The sequence below is a fragment of the Salvia splendens genome, chromosome 2, assembly GCF_004379255.2.
Source record: "Salvia splendens isolate huo1 chromosome 2, SspV2, whole genome shotgun sequence".
NCBI classification, from domain to species: Eukaryota; Viridiplantae; Streptophyta; class Magnoliopsida; order Lamiales; family Lamiaceae; genus Salvia; species Salvia splendens.
In genome coordinates, this window is record NC_056033.1 from 33,743,855 (window position 1) to 33,765,735 (window position 21,881).

At 38.7% G+C, this 21,881-nt stretch overlaps 1 protein-coding gene, 1 long non-coding RNA gene and 1 other non-coding gene across 6 annotated transcripts; all 3 read left to right on the plus strand.

Moving 5' to 3' along the window:
• The first annotated feature begins 1,396 nt into the window (after positions 1-1,396).
• On the plus strand, positions 1,397-4,200 carry LOC121764888. Of its 3 annotated transcripts, none has more exons than XM_042160930.1 (9): positions 1,397-1,792; positions 1,878-1,944; positions 2,142-2,181; positions 2,280-2,412; positions 2,690-2,761; positions 3,142-3,222; positions 3,566-3,627; positions 3,703-3,772; positions 3,909-4,200. In XM_042160930.1, exons 1-8 carry the CDS (start codon positions 1,511-1,513, stop codon positions 3,767-3,769), a joined length of 804 nt encoding a protein of 267 aa, XP_042016864.1. In that variant the 5' UTR covers positions 1,397-1,510; the 3' UTR covers positions 3,770-3,772; positions 3,909-4,200. The 3 variants fall into 3 exon arrangements, with proteins under 3 accessions (XP_042016864.1, XP_042016858.1, XP_042016851.1); XM_042160924.1 differs by having other exon boundaries at positions 3,947-4,200; XM_042160917.1 differs by having other exon boundaries at positions 3,703-4,200.
• A 1,474-nt stretch (positions 4,201-5,674) lies between these two features.
• On the plus strand, positions 5,675-5,781 carry LOC121793227. Its single transcript, XR_006049063.1, has one exon. It is a non-coding gene; the product is annotated as a small nucleolar RNA snoR69Y (small nucleolar RNA).
• Positions 5,782-16,295: 10,514 nt separating this feature from the next.
• On the plus strand, positions 16,296-17,643 carry LOC121764912. Of its 2 annotated transcripts, none has more exons than XR_006042658.1 (3): positions 16,296-16,550; positions 16,659-17,373; positions 17,483-17,643. It is a non-coding gene; the product is annotated as an uncharacterized LOC121764912 (long non-coding RNA). The 2 variants fall into 2 exon arrangements; XR_006042657.1 differs by having other exon boundaries at positions 16,667-17,373.
• Positions 17,644-21,881: the final 4,238 nt, after the last annotated feature.

Consider the following 21,881-nt stretch of genomic DNA (forward strand, 5'->3'; position numbering starts at 1 on the left):
GGTGAGGGGCATCTGATTTTCGTGAACTGTGCTTCTATGATGCCACGTGCACAATACGTAGTCGTCACAATTTTTTCTTAAGAATAAACATTTTTATTAATATTATTATTAAGCGTTATATCTTTGGAATAAACTTTTTAGAAATACAAACATAAGACTACAAAAATAACAGCCCAATAATATAAATGAAACAACTTAAAGTTGTTAATCTCAATTTATTAGAAATGGATCTGGCAAGTGGGAGCATCATTGATACGAATATCCAAGTATGCGAATATGCTACACAACACAATACCATATACCCAATTTCTCTATTATTTGGGGGTGGTCCTACCCTCCTATATTTAATTATTTCTTCTCTTCTACGGATCAACCAATTGCCCAAAATCCAAATACATAGTATTAGTATGCCTGAGTTTATACCATAATTCTGTTCTTATAACTTGGATCTTCAACAACTAATACCCTAACGTATCTTTCAAATATTTAGTTTTACTCCATGCTAATTTAAGAGTTGCCAATGTCTGACACATTTAGATTAATTTTTTACTTTTATTTTAATTTTATAAACCGTTGACTTATAAACAAATATGAACATACAATTACTTGCAAGAAATAGTTGCTAATTCGATCTTGGGGGAGATAAGCATATTGCTTATATTATTAAACTTTCAATGAGTTAAATCTAGTTTCAACAATAAAATATCTAAAAGATAAAAGGAATTTATGTAGATTACAAGTTTAAATAATTTCACTCAATTTAAGAACCTTGTTATCGCGTAATGCATCAAATATGATTATACCCATTCCACTGAGCCAATCGAGCCCAATTATAATTTAGCTTGTTGGTCGGTATGGAAAGCTCGACACATTTATATTTTGTTATAGAACATCATTTTTGGAGTAATCTATTATATAACGATTTAAAATTCATTTCATATGAATATATGATGTAAATTCACTACCTTATATGTGGAACTATTGAGGGTATCATTAAATTTTCTTTCGAATGGCTTCGAAAGAATAGGCTTAAAAACCTGGCATTTGATTTGTGAAAGAATATTTTCAGCCCAAATAAGTACGCATATAAAGCCCGATATCAATTATGTAACTACAGGCCTGTGATAAGGAATTTATATTAGTCCGTTCGTTGCAGAACTGGTGAATTTATTTTCTTAAAACAATTTTGTTCATTGTTAAAATGAGTACAAATGCCGTTATAGGAACAATTTTGATTGAGCTAATCTACCTTTCTCCATCCCATAAAAATAATAATATTTTCATTTTATTAATCATTTAAAATTAAACAATTCTACATTAGAAAATTGTTAAAACACATTATTTTTACATATATACTCAAATAGTATACAAACTTAAATAAAATTTCGGTTTCCTACTTCGAAGAGAGATAGGAATATACTCCATATACGGATTTTAGCGCGATGCTTATCCTGGTTCTCTGCTGCAGCCCAACTACTCCCAACTGAAATTCCCTCTTACAATTCATTCAATGGCGGCAACCCACAGCATAAAATTCTCGAATCCAAACCCAATTTGCTTGTTGTCTTCCTCATCCCCACCTCCATTTTCAGCAAAACTCCCAAACAACAACGTTTCCAATTTTTTCGGCGCCAGTCTTTCTAGAATCACTAGCTACCAAAATTCGGCACCAACGCTGTCAAGAAGGCTCCTCCTGACCTCAGTTGCTGGGATCTGGGACGCCTTAACCGGCGGCGGCTCCGCTCGTGAAGCTGTCGCCGCTGTTCGCCGAGGAATGCTTCTATTCAGACAGGTAGAATTGCAAAATTATGACGTAATTGCACTTTTTCCTCTCGCTCTCTCTCGTTGTGGAAGTTAAAGTTTTCTATTATGTGAAGGGTGATGTTCAAGGTTCCATGGTTAAATTTGACAAGACTATTGATCTCGATCCTCGCCAAAAAGCATGTAAGCATTTGGAAGAAACCTTCTCACTTATTGAGTAATTCGCATTGGCTTAATTGAATTTATACAGTAGGCTTAACCGCTTTGAAGATAATGTTGATTTAAATGTGTAGATGGTTAATGCTTTATGATCATTATACAGTATTTATTTTGTTGTTGTTGAGTGAGTAATAAGAAGAAATTATTTGCTTGGATATCAGATCTTTGGCAGAGAGGATTGTCGCTATACTATCTTGATAGGTACTTATATTTCTATTGTTGCGATTTTTTGGAGTTATTATGATGCTATTTTGGTCTTAAGTTAACATTGGTGTCTAGATTCTGTCTCCTTCCATCAGATTTGAAGAGGGTGCAGAGCAATTTAGACTAGATGTTGCACAAAACCCGAATGACACTGAAGAGTCAATATGGTGCTTTCTTTGTGAAGCTCAGTTGTATGGTGTTGTTGAAGCTAGAAGACGATTTTTGGAGGTAAATTACTAGGCAGTGCCTTGCTAATGATGGATACCGGATATGTGATTAAGATTTGTTATTTGATCAACTTGATATCACTTTGTTTTGTACCACTTCTGTTTCAAACTTCAAGCTAAACTTATGACTATGAGATGATACTAAGCTTGCAATTGAGAATTTTGTTAAGAATGTGCGTTGTATAATGATTTTAGAAATTATGGTGCTTTCATCCTCTGGTACTTTCATGTAAAAAAGATCATCATGGACATCTGAATTGCTCATTTGCTGCATTCAGGTTGGTATAGATCCACGACCTGTCATGAGAGAAGCTTACCGTATGTTCAAAGATGGTGGGGACCCAGAAAAGGTGGTTTATGTGATACTTGTACTTGTGTAGCTCAGTAAGCCATTTCATCAACAGCATACTGCAACATTTCTTTGCCTAGTGTTTGTGAAGTTTGATTTAGTTGCAAATTGCTTCCTGCTTCTTAAATGCACTTAGTAGGTAAAAAAAAGGGTAGGTGTTGGAGAGGAGAATTATTCAATACTTAATACATAGGCCCCTTATTCCTTTAATAATTTAGTACATACTAATGTATACTTGTTGAATAATTAGCTGTGCAAGTGCTAATGTCTTTCTTCACAACGGCATCTAAAAAATATGATATAGGTCCCGACCTTGCCTATGTATTTCTTGGTGATTCTCGCCCGATCCGTTATACATAGTGACTGGTTTTCTCTTTCCAGCTTGTTGCAGCATTTTCAAGTGGCCGGGCGAGCGAATATTTCTATGCTTCTTTATATGCCGGCCTTTATTATGAATCAGAGGTATTGCTAATATGTCCTGTTTTTACTTGAGAAGTCACACATCAATAACCATCCTTAAGAGCATCTATTAGGCATTACCACTCATCTTGGTTAAGGGTTATATATGTGGAAGTAATTTTAGTGCAACTTGTATTAACCCAAAAAAAAATCTGATTGTTATAAAAACTACACAAGAGGTTATTCTATTTGTGGATAGCCAATAAAGATTGTAAGTTACATATAGCCACCCCAATTATATGTCAGCAGTGAGGAAGCATAGTTTATAGTGCTCAAATTGGAACCTGATCTGGCATTTGAAACATTTTATTCATGCGAGTTGACTGACTATCATCTGTGAATGCAGAATAAAAGTGATGAAGCTAAACACCACATAATTGCTGCATGTAAATCTCCTTACGGTTCAAGGTAAGTTGTGGGTGTTTTTCAAGTTGGCAAAGCTTTATATGCATTTAATCTAACAGTGGGTAATCCGACTCCCAGGTCTGACGACTACATGGCATCGCTCGCCAAGGTTCATTGTGCTTGCCGAAACTGGACACTCACTTGAAAGGTCACCTCTCTTCTGCTAAGATGGATATATCATTATCTCAACAAATAATTAGACTTTTATACTCCTTATAAAACGAAAAAACAAATTGATTAGTGTTCTGTTCTGACTCTCTATCTCTTTCTATCATCAAGCACAGCATGTGCCACTTAAATCTACTTTTACTCCCTTTCTCAGCAAATTCTGCACGAACTGAATCAAGCCCCGATGAGAGTGATTCACGAGATGTCTATCAAAAATAGTCCCATTCAAAACCGAAAAGTCTCTATTGTGGAGTATAATTTAGTCCCATTTAATTGGAAATTGCATTATTCCAGCTAGTATGCATGCGACCTTCTTATTCCCTACGTTCTTTATTAATACTATGAAGCGATTTCTGTTTTAGTCCGTCAACTTAAAATTATAAACTTCTTTTTTATGAAATTTTTCTCTCTCTAATGAGTATGTCTTCAAAAGTTAATATTTTTAAGGAATGGGGAGAGTATTATATTGAATGATAGATGTTACAGTAATAAGAATTTTATCCTTTGAAAGCACTAATAACAAATTTATAGTCATTAATATAATCATCAGTATCTCATTCATATTATAAAAGACTGTGTGAATTGTTGTAATTAGTTATCGCATCTTCCAATTAAAAATTTTAAATTAATCAACGTTTATATTATAATAGCAGGAGTTTGCTTGTATAAACATACAAACTAAAACTACTGGATGTGTATTATATTGCTAACTATTTAAATGACTAACTCTGCTAATTTATCGATGTAGTGTATTAAAAATGTCAATACGGTGACATTAAAAATGTCAACACATAATATTAACATAGTATATTGAAGTTCAACAAAATTATGTATTGACATTTTAATATTATCATGTTGACATTTTTAATACACTGCATTGATAAATTAACAGAGTCAATATACTATGTTAATATTATGTGTTGACATTTTAATATCACCATGTTGACATTTTTAATACATTACATCGATGAATTAACAGAGTTGGCAATTTTAATGGTTAGCAATTGATCACACCTTGTACTCTTTAGGGTGGATACACAAAAGATGTGGAGTATATGAAGGATTTACTATTTTTTAAATATAAAAACAATAGTTATACTAATATTAGTTGCCTAACTTGTTTGAACTTATTCAACTGAATTATTTATTTCTTATAATTACAATTAAAAATCAATTAATCGGCGGCCTCGGTGGCCGCATAGATAGAAATAGATTTCAAATTTATAGACGTTGACTTAACGGAAGTTTTATTATTTGCAATTATAAAATTAAACTAAACCCTAATTTGTTAACGATTTTTCTATGAAAGCCCCAGGCTCCACTAGAGATGCCCAAGGTTTTCGGTTCCGGCGGTTAACCGCGGAACCGTAACCGCCGGTTCCGGTTCCGAACCGGAGCTATGACTTTTTTCTTGAATCGGAACCGCCATATTTTGAACCGCGGGCCGGTTCCGGTTCCAAATTTTACGAACCGAAACCGTGTCGGAACCGCCGGTTCTGGACGGTTCCAAACTGGAACCGTAAAAAACAGTCGGAAAACCGTGAAATCTAGCCGGAACCGCGAAAAATCGCCGGAAACTGGCGGTTCGAAACTGTAAAAAAACCGCAGGAAAACCGGCGGTTCTGAACCGGAACCCAGAACCGCCGGTTTTCGAACCGAAATCGAAACCGTGAAATAGCCTCACGGTTCGGTTCAGCTTCCACATTTCTCGAAACCGGAACCGTCGGTTTACGAACCGTGGGCATGTCTAGGCTCCACTACAGAGGCAGCAGCTACTCTTATCTTAGCCCTAGGAGATAAAGCGGCAATTTTTGAAGAGGGATAAATATTTCAATTATGTGAGTTAGCATCTACATTTTGTTTATAGACGAAAAAAATGGTGTTTGGCAGTGATGATTAGATTACTAATCCCAGCTCTATGAGACCTTCGTTTTGTATGAAGCTCAGGGACAATACTTTTTTCTCACGTCTCGTCTGAGCCACTCCATTTTCACTTTTATTTTTTAAACATTCTATTTTCTTCATTATTTTAATCGTAAATCCATAGTGTTTAAACTCTAGCTGGAGGAGCGCTTCTTTTGGTGAATATATTCAATTAATTGGCCTTATTACGCTTTATATCATAGTTAAAGTTTCCCCTTTTCAAATACGTTTTGATTTTAATTTCCATTTCTACATTCTGATTTGATTGAACGTGGAATATCTCAATTAGCCCTAGGGTTATGGGTTACTTCATTTCAGTTTCAAATTTATTGGCCCAGTCCATCTTCTGTTACGGCCCGGCCCGGCCCGGCCCGGCCCGTTCGCTTGTCCAGATTGGTCCAAGATTATGTATTTCGGTTGCAAGATACTGCTTGCTCCCTTGTGTCCATATTTGCGTGTGGAAATTTTCGTTCAATTTAAATTATAATGATGGGATTGATTTTCATGTTATAAATAATTGATTTTAAAAGATGTCTAAATTAAATACATTTCCATTTCCATTTCCATTTCCTCTCCTCTCCTCATTATAATACAAAGAAATTAAGAATTTTATAATTATAAATACGTTGTGTTTTAAATTATGATGAGCTTCCTAAAGATATTATAAGTGAGAAATACCTTTTTTTTAAATGCAAATTGTTGTAAATGTCATACAACAATTATTAAGTAACATAAAGTAACATAAAGTCACTTAATTTAAACACATTAAAGATGTATTAATCTTCCAATGTAGGATAATTAACACTAGTTAATTATTTCCTAAGCACATGCTCCAAGCTTTAATTAAAAGCTAATTATGCCCAACTTTAATCCACTATTTCTCACTCACCGGAAATCGGATTTGAGAAAGTGAATATACTACATTTATCTACGTAAAATGTAGATCGACGCTATATCATTTAATTTCACAAAATTAAATGTCTCGTCACATTTATTCTTTGGTCAAAACCATTGACCGGGCATATTTAATCCATGATTTTTACAATCCCCCACATGAGTGGAAATAGCCAAATGCATATGCATGCAGACATAAGCTCAACCCTCGAGAGGTATATAAGCATAAGGATAGGTAGTTGTTGAATTTGAACCCTCCATAGTCGACACCATCGGATACACAGGCGGCTTAGTAGCGCGATGCTTTGAACTAATCCCCCACGGCGTGCACCGAGACAATGGTGTTAACGCTTAAACACCTCAACCTCATCCGTTCTCACGTTTTGTGTCCATTGCGGTCTTGGACACCACTTTGGATTCATAAGTACGTTTTATGAAGCGACCACACTTCGCACTTACATAGGTGATTCTTAGTCAAGTACCTTGCCATACTTGGTCTCTTTGAGAACTCCATCTCTTTGAGATCTTTAAGAACCATTAAAAGTCATAGACTTAGCCTTTACCACTAAGCAAGTTCTCCAACACTCTATTGCTCTTAGGGAATAGATATAGTTTGAGTGTTTTCCATGAATTCTCATAGCTTAGTTGTCCCTTTGAACCAAGTTCTTGGGATCTCCAGTCATCATGGTTGGGTTACCACTATGATAATTCTTTAGTTTGTGGATTTCAAACCCATTCCCTCTAGCAACTTATTCATTTTATCACGGTTTAACCCTTTGGTTAGCGGATCCGCTAGATTATCTATTGACTTCACATAGTCAATTGTAATCACCTCTGTTGTGATCAAATGTCTCACGGTGTTATGTCGTCGACGTATATGTCGAGACTTACCGTTATAGAAGCCATTGTTTGCCCTTCCAATAGCTGCTTGGCTATCGCAGTGGATCAGCACTGGTGGCACTGGCTTAGACCAACATGGAATGTCTTCAAGGAAGTTCTTAAGCCACTTGGCTTCCTCACCAGCCTTATCCAAGGCAATGAACTCCGATTCCATTGTTGATCGGGCTATACAAGTCTGTTTTGTGGATTTCCACGATACAGCACCACCCCCAATAGTAAAGACATATCCACTTGTTGAAAGTGAGTCTCTATTATCGGATATCCAATTGGCATCACAGTACCCTTCAAGTACCGGGGGGTATCTCGAGAAGCGTAGCCCATAATTTTGAGTATGTTTTAAATATCTCAAAACCCTTACAAGAGCTCTCCAATGCTCTTTGCTTGGATTGCTCGTGTAACGACTCAACTTGTTCACGGCACAAGCGATGTCAGGTCGAATGCAATTAGTCAAGTACATAATGCACCCGATGACCCGTGCATACTCTTCTTGAGCAACGGGCTCGCCTTTGTTCTTGCTCAAGTGAACGTCGAGTTCAATTGGAGTCTTAACCGGCGCGCCATCATAGGCTTTGAATTTATTCAATATCTTCTCAACATAATGTGATTGTGTTAAGATGATTCCATCATTCGTTCTTAGAATCTTCATTCCAAGAATTACATCGGCTAGACCCATGTCTTTCATGTCAAAGTTTCTCTTTAACATGGCCTTTGTATCGTTAATTACTTGAGTGTTGCTACCCAAGATTAACATATCATCAACGTAGAGACACACTATAACATGACCGTTATTAGTGCTCTTGATGTAGACACATTTGTCGCACTCGTTGATTTTAAACCCATTTGATAACATCACATTATCAAACTTCAAGTGCCATTGCAATGGCGCTTGTTTCAATCCATATAGGGACTTTACGAGCTTGCATACCTTTTTCTCTTGTCCAGGTACTACAAACCCTTCGGGTTGTTCCATATAGATTTCATTTTCTAGTTCACCATTTAGAAACGCGGTCTTTACATCCATTTGATGAATCTCAAGATTGTGCAATGCAGCAATAGCGAGAAGCACTCGTATAGATGTAATCCTTGTTACAGGTGAATAGGTATCGAAGAAGTCATGTCCTTCCTTTTGTTTAAAACCCTTTACTACTAATCGGGCTTTATACTTATCAACTGTTCCATCGGCCTTAAACTTTCTTTTAAGAACCCATTTGCATCCTAAAGGTTTAGCACCTTCGGGCAAATCAACCAACACCCATGTGTGGTTTAGCAAAATTGAATCAATTTCGCTTTGAACAGCTTCTCTCCAATGCAGCCCGTCTGGGCCAGCAAAGGCTACTTTTATCGATGTTGGTTCTTCATCCAACATGAAAGTAATGTAGTCAGGACCAAAAGTTTTTGGTGTTCTGACTCTATTACCACGTCTTAGTACTGTATCTTTTGGATCGGGCCTTGCACGCTTGCGCGATTCAGGTTCCGCATCTGCTGATTTAGAACTAGTGGCTTCTTCTTCCACTTGTTTAGAACTAGTGGCTTCTTCAATTCTTGTCTCAGAATTGGTTGAGACTTTTTCCTTGTCTTTGCAAGGAAATGTATTTTCGAGAAATACAGCATTCCTCGACTCAATTGTTGTTCCTACTGTGATAGTCGATATTTCAGACTTGTGAACAACAAATCGATATGCACTACTGTTAAGTGCATATCCAATGAAGATGCAATCAACCGTCTTAGGTCCGATTGTAACTTCTTTGGGCGGAGGAACCATCACCTTTGCCAATCACCCCCACACTTTGAGGTATTTGTAGGATGGCTTCCTTCCCTTCCACAACTCATAAGGAGTGACATCTTTTCCTTTGAGATGGATCTTATTCAAGATATAGTTGGCTGTCAAAACAGCTTCCCCCCACATGTTATGTGGTAATCCTGAAGTTAGAAGCAGTGCATTCATCATCTCTTTTAGAGTTCGATTTTTGCGTTCTGCAACACCATTAGATTGTGGTGAATATGGAGCAGTTGTTTGATGAATTATACCACTTGCGTTGCATAACTCCTCAAACGGGGCTACATATTCGCCTCCTCTATCGCTTCGAATCATTTTGATTTTACAACCAAGTTGATTCTCAACTTCGTTCTTATAATTTTTGAACGCTTCTATTGCTTCATCTTTACTTCTTAAAAGATAAATGTAGCAATACCTTGTGCAATCATCTATGAAAGTGATAAAGTACTTTTTACCACCTCTTGTTTGCACCATCTTTAAATCACATACGTCCGTGTGAATTAATTCAAGGGGTTTTGTGTTTCATTCAACCGAGTGAAACGGCAACTTAGTCATTTTTGCTTCAAGACAAATTTCACATTTATCTTGGGTATCCAATTCATTAGCCTTTAGTAAATCTAAATTCACTAATCTTTTAATAGCTTTTGAATTCACATGTCCCAATCTACAATGCCACAAATTTGAAGACTCAATCAAATAAGAGGAAGTATATGCTTTATTATTATTAGCCAATGGCTTTGCAACACTGCGAGTTGCTACACTAAGCTTGAAAAGCCCATCGGTTACATAACATTTTCCGAGGGATTTTCCAAACTTATACAAGACAAACCTATCAGACTCAAATACAAGTTTAAACCCCTTATTAACTAGTATTGATCCTGACACTAGGTTCTTGCGGATGTCCGGGACATGCAGCACATCCTTCAAAGTGATTGTGACGCCAGACGTCATCATGAGAATCACGTTGCCAACGCCGAGGACTTCGGACGATGCTTGATTTCCCATGTTGATCTTCCTCCCTTCAGCAGCAGTGTAGGAGGCAAACTTGCTCCTATCTGAGCAGACATGAGCAGTAGCGCCGGTGTCTATGTACCAGCCACCCTTGTTATCCACAAGGTTAACCTCTTCGGTGACCACAGCAATGAGGTCGTTTTCATCCCAGTCTTTGAACTCCTTCTCAACGACGTGGGCTGCCGGCTTCTTCTTCTTGCTGCGGCAGTCTTTAGCAAAGTGGCCTGGTTTGCCACACTTGTAGCAGTCGCCTTCAAACTTCTTTGAAGGCTGCTTTCCCTTCCCTTTGTCGTTTGGACGGTTTGGGCGAGGGCGTTTGTTGGAGGGACCGCCCCGCTCCAACAGGTTGGCTTTGGCTTCATTTGGGGTGAAGCCCTTAGCCTTTTGATCACTTTTGCGCACGTCAGCCTCAATGCGCAATTTCACGATCAAGTCTTCAAGGGTCATCTGCTTTCGCTTGTGCTTGAGATAACTCTTGAAGTCCTTCCAACTTGGAGGGAGCTTGTCAATGATCGTGCACCTTAGGAACTTATCGGGCAAGGTCATCCCTTCAGCCACTAAGGAGTGGATGATCATTTGGAGCTCTTGGACTTGCTCCATGATAGGTCGAGAGTCGACCATTTTGTAGTCCATAAACTTGGACGCTACGACCTGTTCAGTCCCTGCAGCATTATCTATGCTATATTTCTTTTCTAGGCTTTCCCACATTTGTTTAGATGTGGTTACATTGGAGTATACATTGTACAAACTATCATCTAATGCACTTAGAATGAAATTTTTACAAAGATAATCTCCTTTTCTCCAAGCTTCGTAGTCCGCCATGACTTCGAGCCTAGTCTCTTGGTCACTTGGCGCTGGCGGCTCGTTTTCCGTGAGGAAGTTGGCGACGCCCAATGTTGTCAAGTAGAACAACATCTTCTGGTACCACCGCTTGAAGTCAGATCCTCCGAACTTTGGTGGCTTCTCGGCGGGTGGCATCATTCTTGGTGCCATAGGTGCCGCACTTGGTCCATTGAAGGAACCAATTCCGTTGCCCCCGAAGGAGCCAACAACTTGGTTGGGCATAGAGCCCCCCATGTTCGTGTTGGGCATAGTACCCCCCACATTCGTGTTTGGCATAGTGCCCCCCACATTCGTGTTGATCCCGGAAGATCCAACACCAGTATTGAGCCCGAAGGCACCAACACTCGATCCATTAAAGGATCCGAATGAACCACTAAAAGTGGAACCAACCGAACCACCAAAGGTGGAACCAGTGGACGCCCCGAAGGGGTTGTCCCAAACCCAAGGGACGGTGGATGAGGCAGCTGGGAAGCCGGGGGTTGGCATCATCGAGGGAATCGATGAAGTGTTGACCGGTCCAGTGGTCGCCATGGTGGAGGGAATGGCGGAGGTGGTGGTGGCAGCAGCGGTGTTGGATTCCGTCGACATCTCCAGCAAAGGTTTAAGTTTCGAAAGTTTTTAGTTCAGTTTAAAAGGTCCAAATCCCTTCAAAGGCAAGTTATCTCGTCTTGCGATTGTTGGTTCTACTGATTACAAGAGATAAGAGACGGGCGTAATACAACCCAAAAGAAGGAATACAAAAGAGGAAACTGAACTAGAATGAGATTACAAATGTAAAAACGAAACAGTAACCGTGAAAAATGTTTGAGCCGAGTCGAGGAGGCCTCTTCCCGCAAGACGAGATACGCCCCGGTAGTGCTCTTCGGTTTGGCGTGTCGTCCCCAAAGGTAAAACGGCTACGTCTCTATTGATGCAGCACCGCAATCAGTAGAGCTCCGGCGAACTGGATGGAGGAGAGGGCAGAGCTTCGACAGAAGGACAATGCAGAGAGAGGGAGAGAGCTTATGATGATGCAGAAGGCTTGTAATGGTGTGTACTAATGCAGTGGTATGGCTAGCCTATTTATAGGCCAAGCCACCATGCAGGGTCAACCGAGCCATGAAGGCTCATCATGGCAGATTCGTAACCGACGTCGGTTACGAGCGTGTGGCAGGCGTGTGCCTTTCGCATGTGGAGCGTGTCGATTTCTCACGTGGCAGCCGTGACTGTGCCTCGCTTGACGACGTGTCAAGCCACTCCATTTTCACTTTTATTTTTTAAACATTCTATTTTCTTCATTATTTTAATCGTAAATCCATAGTGTTTAAACTCTAGCTGGAGGAGCGCTTCTTTTGGTGAATATATTCAATTAATTGGCCTTATTACGCTTTATATCATAGTTAAAGTTTCCCCTTTTCAAATACGTTTTGATTTTAATTTCCATTTCTACATTCTGATTTGATTGAACGTGGAATATCTCAATTAGCCCTAGGGTTAGGGGTTACTTCATTTCAGTTTCAAATTTATTGGCCCAGTCCATCTTCTGTTACGGCCCGGCCCGGCCCGGCCCGGCCCGGCCCGTTCGCTTGTCCAGATTGGTCCAAGATTATGTATTTCGGTTGCAAGATACTGCTTGCTCCCTTGTGTCCATATTTGCGTGTGGAAATTTTCGTTAAATTTAAATTATAATGATGGGATTGATTTTCATGTTATAAATAATTGATTTTAAAAGATGTCTAAATTAAATACATTTCCATTTCCATTTCCATTTCCTCTCCTCATTATAATACAAAGAAATTAAGAATTTTATAATTATAAATACGTTGTGTTTTAAATTATGATGAGCTTCCTAAAGATATTATAAGTGAGAAATACCTTTTTTTTAAATGCAAATTGTTGTAAATGTCATACAATTGGTTGATTATCAATCCTCGTTACATTTTAAGAAATTAAGATTTTTATAACACATCTGGAGACAACTGTTATGACAAGAGACAAATAAAATTTTATAATAATGAAATTATAATTTGAGTGGAGTCAGGCCCGGCCCTGGGGGGTCGAGCAGTGCCCCCGCCCCGGGCCCCCAAAACGTTGGGGCCTCCAAAATCCAAATACATACATGAGTATATACATGCTACTGGGCAACTTTTAAGGTAATAATATAAATTGTATGCTATAAATATTGTCTTGGATGTATTGAAGTGTTTTATTACTACTGTTGTTATTGTTACTATTAATTTATAGTATTATTATGGGGCCCCTCTTTTAGTTCCGCCCCGGGCCAATAAAAACTCAGGACCGGGCCTGAGTGGAGTATTATTTTTGTCGTGTCACTTTTTGTTCATTAGTTCAGCGTTAATAACAATTGTTAACTAAATAGTCTAAAAGATCTTTTACAAAGTTTTATTGTAAAAATAAAATAAAAATAGAGATTAGCTGAAACATTCTAATTTCTAAGTATTCACTGAAATGATTATATAATAAGTAAATCTTTCTCAATGACTGTGATATGACTTTCAAAATATAATAATTATTGAAAGACTGATGATTTAGAAATATTAATTTCATTGATCGTGCTAAATCGTTAAAGATGAATATAATTGATTAAAAGTTAGTCTAGATATCGATTGTCATTAAACTGAGAGATCAGTACAAACTGTGGCATCCTAAATTACATTAAAAAATATCGTTAGTCATTTTTCTTGGTAGGGTGTGATCGTCTCCGATATTCTTAATTGTATGTATAAACAACATATCTTTCTTTCTATCGGAACAGAAAGTGAAATACACATAAAAGTGGCCTTAAGAATCTTATTGGTCCTGTTTAAATTTTTTGTTTAATTTCTTTTGTCATGTTTGAAGTTGTACGCATGCTTCATTTATGGATTATTTGATTCACTATATACTGTAAGAATGCCGACAAATTTAAAAGACTTGTGTGTTCATTTTGGAATCCCATCTCACTTCAATATTAAGACAAAATTCATTCCCAAAAACAAGATCAATATTAACGAGCTCAACCTCATTAAACGTAAAAGCTTATGATGATAGCCCACATCTTCTGATCCCAAGAGAATCAAAATTTTACATTTGGTAATAGATAGCATAATCTCCAACTTTACAATAAAGAAAATTATAGTATATTTTCTATCAACACATCTATTGAACATTCCTTTCCCTCTATTTTCATCCATCACAAGCAATCCCATTATAACATATTGTTGGTTCTACTGATTACAAGAGATAAGAGCCGGGCGTAATACAACCCAAAAGAAGGAATACAAAAGAGGAAACTGAACTAGAATGAGATTACAAATGTAAAAACGAAACAGTAACCGTGAAAAATGTTTGAGCCGAGTCGAGGAGGCCTCTTCCCGCAAGACGAGATACGCCCCGGTAGTGCTCTTCGGTTTGGCGTGTCGTCCCCAAAGGTAAAATGGCTACGTCTCTATTGATGCAGCACCGCAATCAGTAGAGCTCCGGCGAACTGGATGGAGGAGAGGGCAGAGCTTCGACAGAAGGACAATGCAGAGAGAGGGAGAGAGCTTATGATGATGCAGAAGGCTTGTAATGGTGTGTACTAATGCAGTGGTATGGCTAGCCTATTTATAGGCCAAGCCACCATGCAGGGTCAACCGAGCCATGAAGGCTCATCATGGCAGATTCGTAACCGACGTCGGTTACGAGCGTGTGGCAGGTGTGTGCCTTTCTGTCACGACCGCATTTTCTAAGGATAGAAAACACGGTTGATCGCGACTAGGGGAGGACTAAAGAAGCGGGGAAGAAAGGGGAAAAAACAACACAACTCGACCATAGCTCCAAACAAATGGGAAAAGCTCGAAATAAAATCAGAGTTTTGAACAAAATAGACTTGAGTCTTTTAAGATGCACAACGGAAGCAAATGAACGCGGTTCCATGTATGAAGACATGGACCTCCGAGAGTCAAAATCTGACTGAATTAAGTGTCTTGTCTCAATAACACTTCCTCCACCACTTCACTGCTCAACCTGCACATTTAGAAATATATGCAGGGCTGAGTACAAAAAGTACTCAGTGAACACATTGCCGAAAATTACACATATACATTTGAAAATATTGTCAAGCCATCATCACAGTAACACTCGGGGTGTTGTTGAAAAGACCCGAGCTTACTAAAAATATCACATTGGGTTTTTTTCATGTACTTAGCCATATCTGATCACATTGTGCCGTTGAGATGGTGTTCTCACACGGTCACCTTCCCTGCCCATCATGTCAGAGGTTTCCATGTACCGGGAAGGTGGCCACCTTCCACGGTCATCTTCTCTGCCGTTCACGGTCAGAGGTTCCAGGTAGGGACACCACCCTACTAGGACTCAAAATCGAATCGATTCACATATATCATATTTCATAATTCACTTGGCCTTAGCCAAACAGATAGGCATCATACACAAAACATTTATGGCAAGACAACATCTTTAAAACATCCACGAACATGTGTTTGTGTTTTCACAAAATACGATTTGTATTTTAGTATAAGAAAGCTCACCTTGATTGCTTAGTTTCCTTAACTTGAATCTTTCGTTCCGATTTTACTCGCGAAGGTAACCTTTTTGAAAACTTCATAAAATAATAATACATTTAATTAGACTCAAGGACAATTCTACTTAAATTATAATGCATGCCTCATAATAAATTTCTTTTTCTTACTTCACTTATCTTTAAGAAATTTCTTAAGCTCATATATTATTTGATTCGTCTTCATCTACTATTTTCGGGCTTCGACTAAATTGGATCTATGTATCTTTTTACTTTGAAAATTTTACTCTTAACCAAAACTTTAAAATAATTAGAAGGATCAGTTATTTTCGCTAGTTACATTAATGGAAGAAATAAAAAAAAATAAAAATTTAAAGTAATCATTAATGAAATCTTATTTTAGAACTTAGGCTAAAATTTAAATATTAATTTTGCTCCCAAAAGATATTATTTTCTACTAAATTTCAGCCCAAAACATAATTAATTTCGGAATTGGGCTTCCCTCCATTTAAACCAACCTTCATTAATTTAAAGATCTGGGCTCAAAATATTTATAAAATTTTTACACGGCCCAACTAATTTAATCAGGAACCCATTAGGAATAATACACACTAAAAACCCTACCACTTATCTTCCTCCCTCATTTATTTATTTAAAAAAAAAAAACAGCAGCTTTCTCTCTCTCTCCCACTTGGACTCGCCGCCACCAGCCTCACCGCCGCCGCTCGCGGAGCGGCGGCGCTCCTCTCTCCTCTATCTCTCTTCTCTCTTCACCGTCGCGCCGCCATCCTCACCGTTTTCTCCGTCCAGCCGCCACCGCTGCGGGTCCGCCGTCGTCGCGGGTTCGCATCCCCGCCGCCATCACCGAGAATCTTTCCTCCAGTCGCCGACGCCGTTTCCGACATGTAGGTGGTCGGTTTCTCCACCCCCTCTCTTTTATTTTTATTTTTATTATTTTTCTTTTAAAGATTATATTTTAAATTCCTTTTTGATAATAAACTTTGTTAATTTCATTCCAAGATTTCCAGATTCAAGGAAAGAAAAGGAAGGATGTGTTTTTGGAGCGTGGGCTGCCATCGTCGGCGACGGAGTGCCGAGCTCGTTGCCGTAAGTTCCTCCGACAGGCTCCTATGTCATTTCAAGCTAAGTTCCCATTATTCATTAAGAATCTGATATTTTTATGTTCTTTGGATGCTATGGCTTCTATGTCCTTGAGGTGCTAAGATGTCTATATGAAATCCATATCATGCTAAATTGGTGATAGGGCAGCAGATTTTCGTCCCTAAATTAAGTTTGTGTTCTTTGCTAGAGATTGTTATTTCTATATTTTCTTTGCTATAGATGCAATTTGCTAGTATTCGTCAGTGGCTAAAATCTTGCCATATGCATGTTGTGGAAAGAAGAAAAAAAACTTATGTCGTTATTCCTCACCTTTTTATGTGTTAGGAAAAAGCTTCACTACAACTTTCCACTGATGTGTACGTCCTCTTTCTTTTTCTGCTTTGTTGGAATTGATTTGGATTAGTGTATTGTTTGGTTGGAGGTGGGGTAGTGAAGGCGATGGCTGATTGGTATGTATATAATAGTACAACAAGTGGTATGACAAAATCCTCTCAAATATTCTTTTAGCAGAGAAAATGATGATTACACCGACATCCCATTTAATGCACCATTAAATGCTGTCAGAAGGATTATTTTTCTTTAGAAAATTTTGGGTTGCAGCATTAAATGATGTGTAAGAGCCTCTGAATCTGCCTTCCCTTTTGAATTTTTTATTATTTTATTTATTTTTTTGTAATTATTTGATTATTTAATTATTTACTGGTTTATTTAATTTGGTTTAGGTATAATCGGCTCAAGTTCGTGGCCGTCCATGTAGAAGTGCCCGTCTTCTTAAAACATACGATGTATTAAATTTTGGTTGGACTTTTGTTGGATGTATCGGACATCAAGATTTTGAATTTTGGGATCTTATTTATTTATTTATTTAAATTTATTATATTCATATATGTGTAATATATTTACATGTTCTATTCACTTGCCCGACGTCAAAACAAACAACAACGACAATCTATCGTAGCTCAGATTTAATCTCATAAAAGTCACTTATATAGATAATCAAGCTAATAATATTGTTTCTAATAATATCGGCTTAGCGGGTCGTTACACTTTCGCATGTGGAGCGTGTGGATTTCTCACGTGGCAGCCGTGACTGTGCCTCGCTTGACGACGTGTCAAGCCACTTGGATTGCTGACTCGGCGGTGGTCCAAAAAGAATAGTTTGGGCCAAGCCCCAAGCCCAAAGACCACCCAAAGACCAATTGCCAAGATCCAAGATCCAAGTCCAAGATCAAGATCAAGATCAAGATCAAGATCGAGATCAAGATCGAGATCGAGATCGGGCTCGGGCCCGGGCCCGAGGCCCGCGGCCCGCGCCCACGAGCACGGGCGAGGCGGGGCGGGCGGCCGCGGCGGCGCGCGCGTGTGCGCGCGTGTGGGCTTTTCCACCCATCTTGATCCACTATAATAATTAAGTAACATAAAGTCACTTAATTTAAACACATTAAAGATGTATTAATCTTCCAATGTGGGATAATTAACACTAGTTAATTATTCCCTAAGCACATGCTCCAAGCTTTAATTAAAAACTAATTATGCCCAACTTTAATCCACTATTTCTCACTCACCGGAAATCGGATTTGAGAAAGTGAATATACTACATTTATCTACGTAAAATGTAGATCGACGCTATATCATTTAATTTCACAAAATTAAATGTCTCGTCACATTTATTCTTTGGTCAAAACCATTGACCGGGCATATTTAATCCATGATTTTTACAATCCCCCACATGAGTGGAAATAGCCAAATGCATATGCATGCAGACATAAGCTCAACCCTCGAGAGGTATATAAGCATAAGGATAGGTAGTTGTTGACTTTGAACCCTCCATAGTCGACACCATCGGATACACAGGCGGCTTAGTAGCGCGATGCTTTGAACTAATCCCCCACGGCGTGCACCGAGACAATGGTGTTAACGCTTAAACACCTCAACCTCATCCGTTCTCACGTTTTGTGTCCATTGCGGTCTTGGACACCACTTTGGATTCATAAGTACGTTTTATGAAGCGACCACACTTCGCACTTACATAGGTGATTCTTAGTCAAGTACCTTGCCATACTTGGTCTCTTTGAGAACTCCATCTCTTTGAGATCTTTAAGAACCATTAAAAGTCATAGACTTAGCCTTTACCACTAGGCAAGTTCTCCAACACTCTATTGCTCTTAGGGAATAGATATAGTTTGAGTGTTTTCCATGAATTCTCATAGCTTAGTTGTCCCTTTGAACCAAGTTCTTGGGATCTCCAGTCATCATGGTTGGGTTACCACTATGATAATTCTTTAGTTTGTGGATTTCAAACCCATTCCCTCTAGCAACTTATTCATTTGATCACGGTTTAACCCTTTGGTTAGCGGATCCGCTAGATTATCTATTGACTTCACATAGTCAATTGTAATCACCCCTGTTGTGATCAAATGTCTCACGGTGTTATGTCGTCGACGTATATGTCGAGACTTACCGTTATAGAAGCCATTGTTTGCCCTTCCAATAGCTGCTTGGCTATCGCAGTGGATCAGCACTGGTGGCACTGGCTTAGACCAACATGGAATGTCTTCAAGGAAGTTCTTAAGCCACTCGGCTTCCTCACCAGCCTTATCCAAGGCAATGAACTCCGATTCCATTGTTGATCGGGCTATACAGGTCTGTTTTGTGGATTTCCACGATACAGCACCACCCCCAATAGTAAAGACATATCCACTTGTTGAAAGTGAGTCTCTATTATCGGATATCCAATTGGCATCACAGTACCCTTCAAGTACCGGGGGGTATCTCGAGAAGCGTAGCCCATAATTTTGAGTATGTTTTAAATATCTCAAAACCCTTACAAGAGCTCTCCAATGCTCTTTGCTTGGATTGCTCGTGTAACGACTCAACTTGTTCACGGCACAAGCGATGTCAGGTCGAATGCAATTAGTCAAGTACATAATGCACCCGATGACCCGTGCATACTCTTCTTGAGCAACGGGCTCGCCTTTGTTCTTGCTCAAGTGAACGTCGAGTTCAATTGGAGTCTTAACCGGCGCGCCATCATAGGCTTTGAATTTATTCAATATCTTCTCAACATAATGTGATTGTGTTAAGATGATTCCATCATTCGTTCTTAGAATCTTCATTCCAAGAATTACATCGGCTAGACCCATGTCTTTCATGTCAAAGTTTCTCTTTAACATGGCCTTTGTATCGTTAATTACTTGAGTGTTGCTACCCAAGATTAACATATCATCAACGTAGAGACACACTATAACATGACCGTTATTAGTGCTCTTGATGTAGACACATTTGTCGCACTCGTTGATTTTAAACCCATTTGATAACATCACATTATCAAACTTCAAGTGCCATTGCAATGGCGCTTGTTTCAATCCATATAGGGACTTTACGAGCTTGCATACCTTTTTCTCTTGTCCAGGTACTACAAACCCTTCGGGTTGTTCCATATAGATTTCATCTTCTAGTTCACCATTTAGAAACGCGGTCTTTACATCCATTTGATGAATCTCAAGATTGTGCAATGCAGCAATAGCGAGAAGCACTCGTATAGATGTAATCCTTGTTACAGGTGAATAGGTATCGAAGAAGTCATGTCCTTCCTTTTGTTTAAAACCCTTTACTACTAATCGGGCTTTATACTTATCAACTGTTCCATCGGCCTTAAACTTTCTTTTAAGAACCCATTTGCATCCTAAAGGTTTAGCACCTTCGGGCAAATCAACCAACACCCATGTGTGGTTTAGCAAAATTGAATCAATTTCGCTTTGAACAGCTTCTCTCCAATGCAGCCCGTCTGGGCCAGCAAAGGCTACTTTTATCGATGTTGGTTCTTCATCCAACATGAAAGCAATGTAGTCAGGACCAAAAGTTTTTGGTGTTCTGACTCTATTACCACGTCTTAGTACTGTATCTTTTGGATCGGGCCTTGCACGCTTGCGCGATTCAGGTTCCGCATCTGCTGATTTAGAACTAGTGGCTTCTTCTTCCACTTGTTTAGAACTAGTGGCTTCTTCAATTCTTGTCTCAGAATTGGTTGAGACTTTTTCCTTGTCTTTGCAAGGAAATGTATTTTCGAGAAATACAGCATTCCTCGACTCAATTGTTGTTCCTACTGTGATAGTCGATATTTCAGACTTGTGAACAACAAATCGATATGCACTACTGTTAAGTGCATATCCAATGAAGATGCAATCAACCGTCTTAGGTCCGATTGTAACTTCTTTGGGCGGAGGAACCATCACCTTTGCCAAACACCCCCACACTTTGAGGTATTTGTAGGATGGCTTCCTTCCCTTCCACAACTCATAAGGAGTGACATCTTTTCCTTTGAGAGGGATCTTATTCAAGATATAGTTGGCTGTCAAAACAGCTTCCCCCCACATGTTATGTGGTAATCCTGAAGTTAGAAGCAGTGCATTCATCATCTCTTTTAGAGTTCGATTTTTGCGTTCTGCAACACCATTAGATTGTGGTGAATATGGAGCAGTTGTTTGATGAATTATACCACTTGCGTTGCATAACCCCTCAAACGGGGCTACATATTCGCCTCCTCTATCGCTTCGAATCATTTTGATTTTACAACCAAGTTGATTCTCAACTTCGTTCTTATAATTTTTGAACGCTTCTATTGCTTCATCTTTACTTCTTAAAAGATAAATGTAGCAATACCTTGTGCAATCATCTATGAAAGTGATAAAGTACTTTTTACCACCTCTTGTTTGCACCATCTTTAAATCACATACGTCCGTGTGAATTAATTCAAGGGGCTTTGTGCTTCGTTCAACCGAGTGAAACGGCAACTTAGTCATTTTTGCTTCAAGACAAATTTCACATTTATCTTGGGTATCCAATTCATTAGCCTTTAGTAAATCTAAATTCACTAATCTTTTAATAGCTTTTGAATTCACATGTCCCAATCTACAATGCCACAAATTTGAAGACTCAATCAAATAAGAGGAAGTAGATGCTTTATTATTATTAGCCAATGGCTTTGCAACACTGCGAGTTGCTACACTAAGCTTGAAAAGCCCATCGGTTACATAACCTTTTCCGAGGGATTTTCCAAACTTATACAAGACAAACCTATCAGACTCAAATACAAGTTTAAACCCCTTATTAACTAGTATT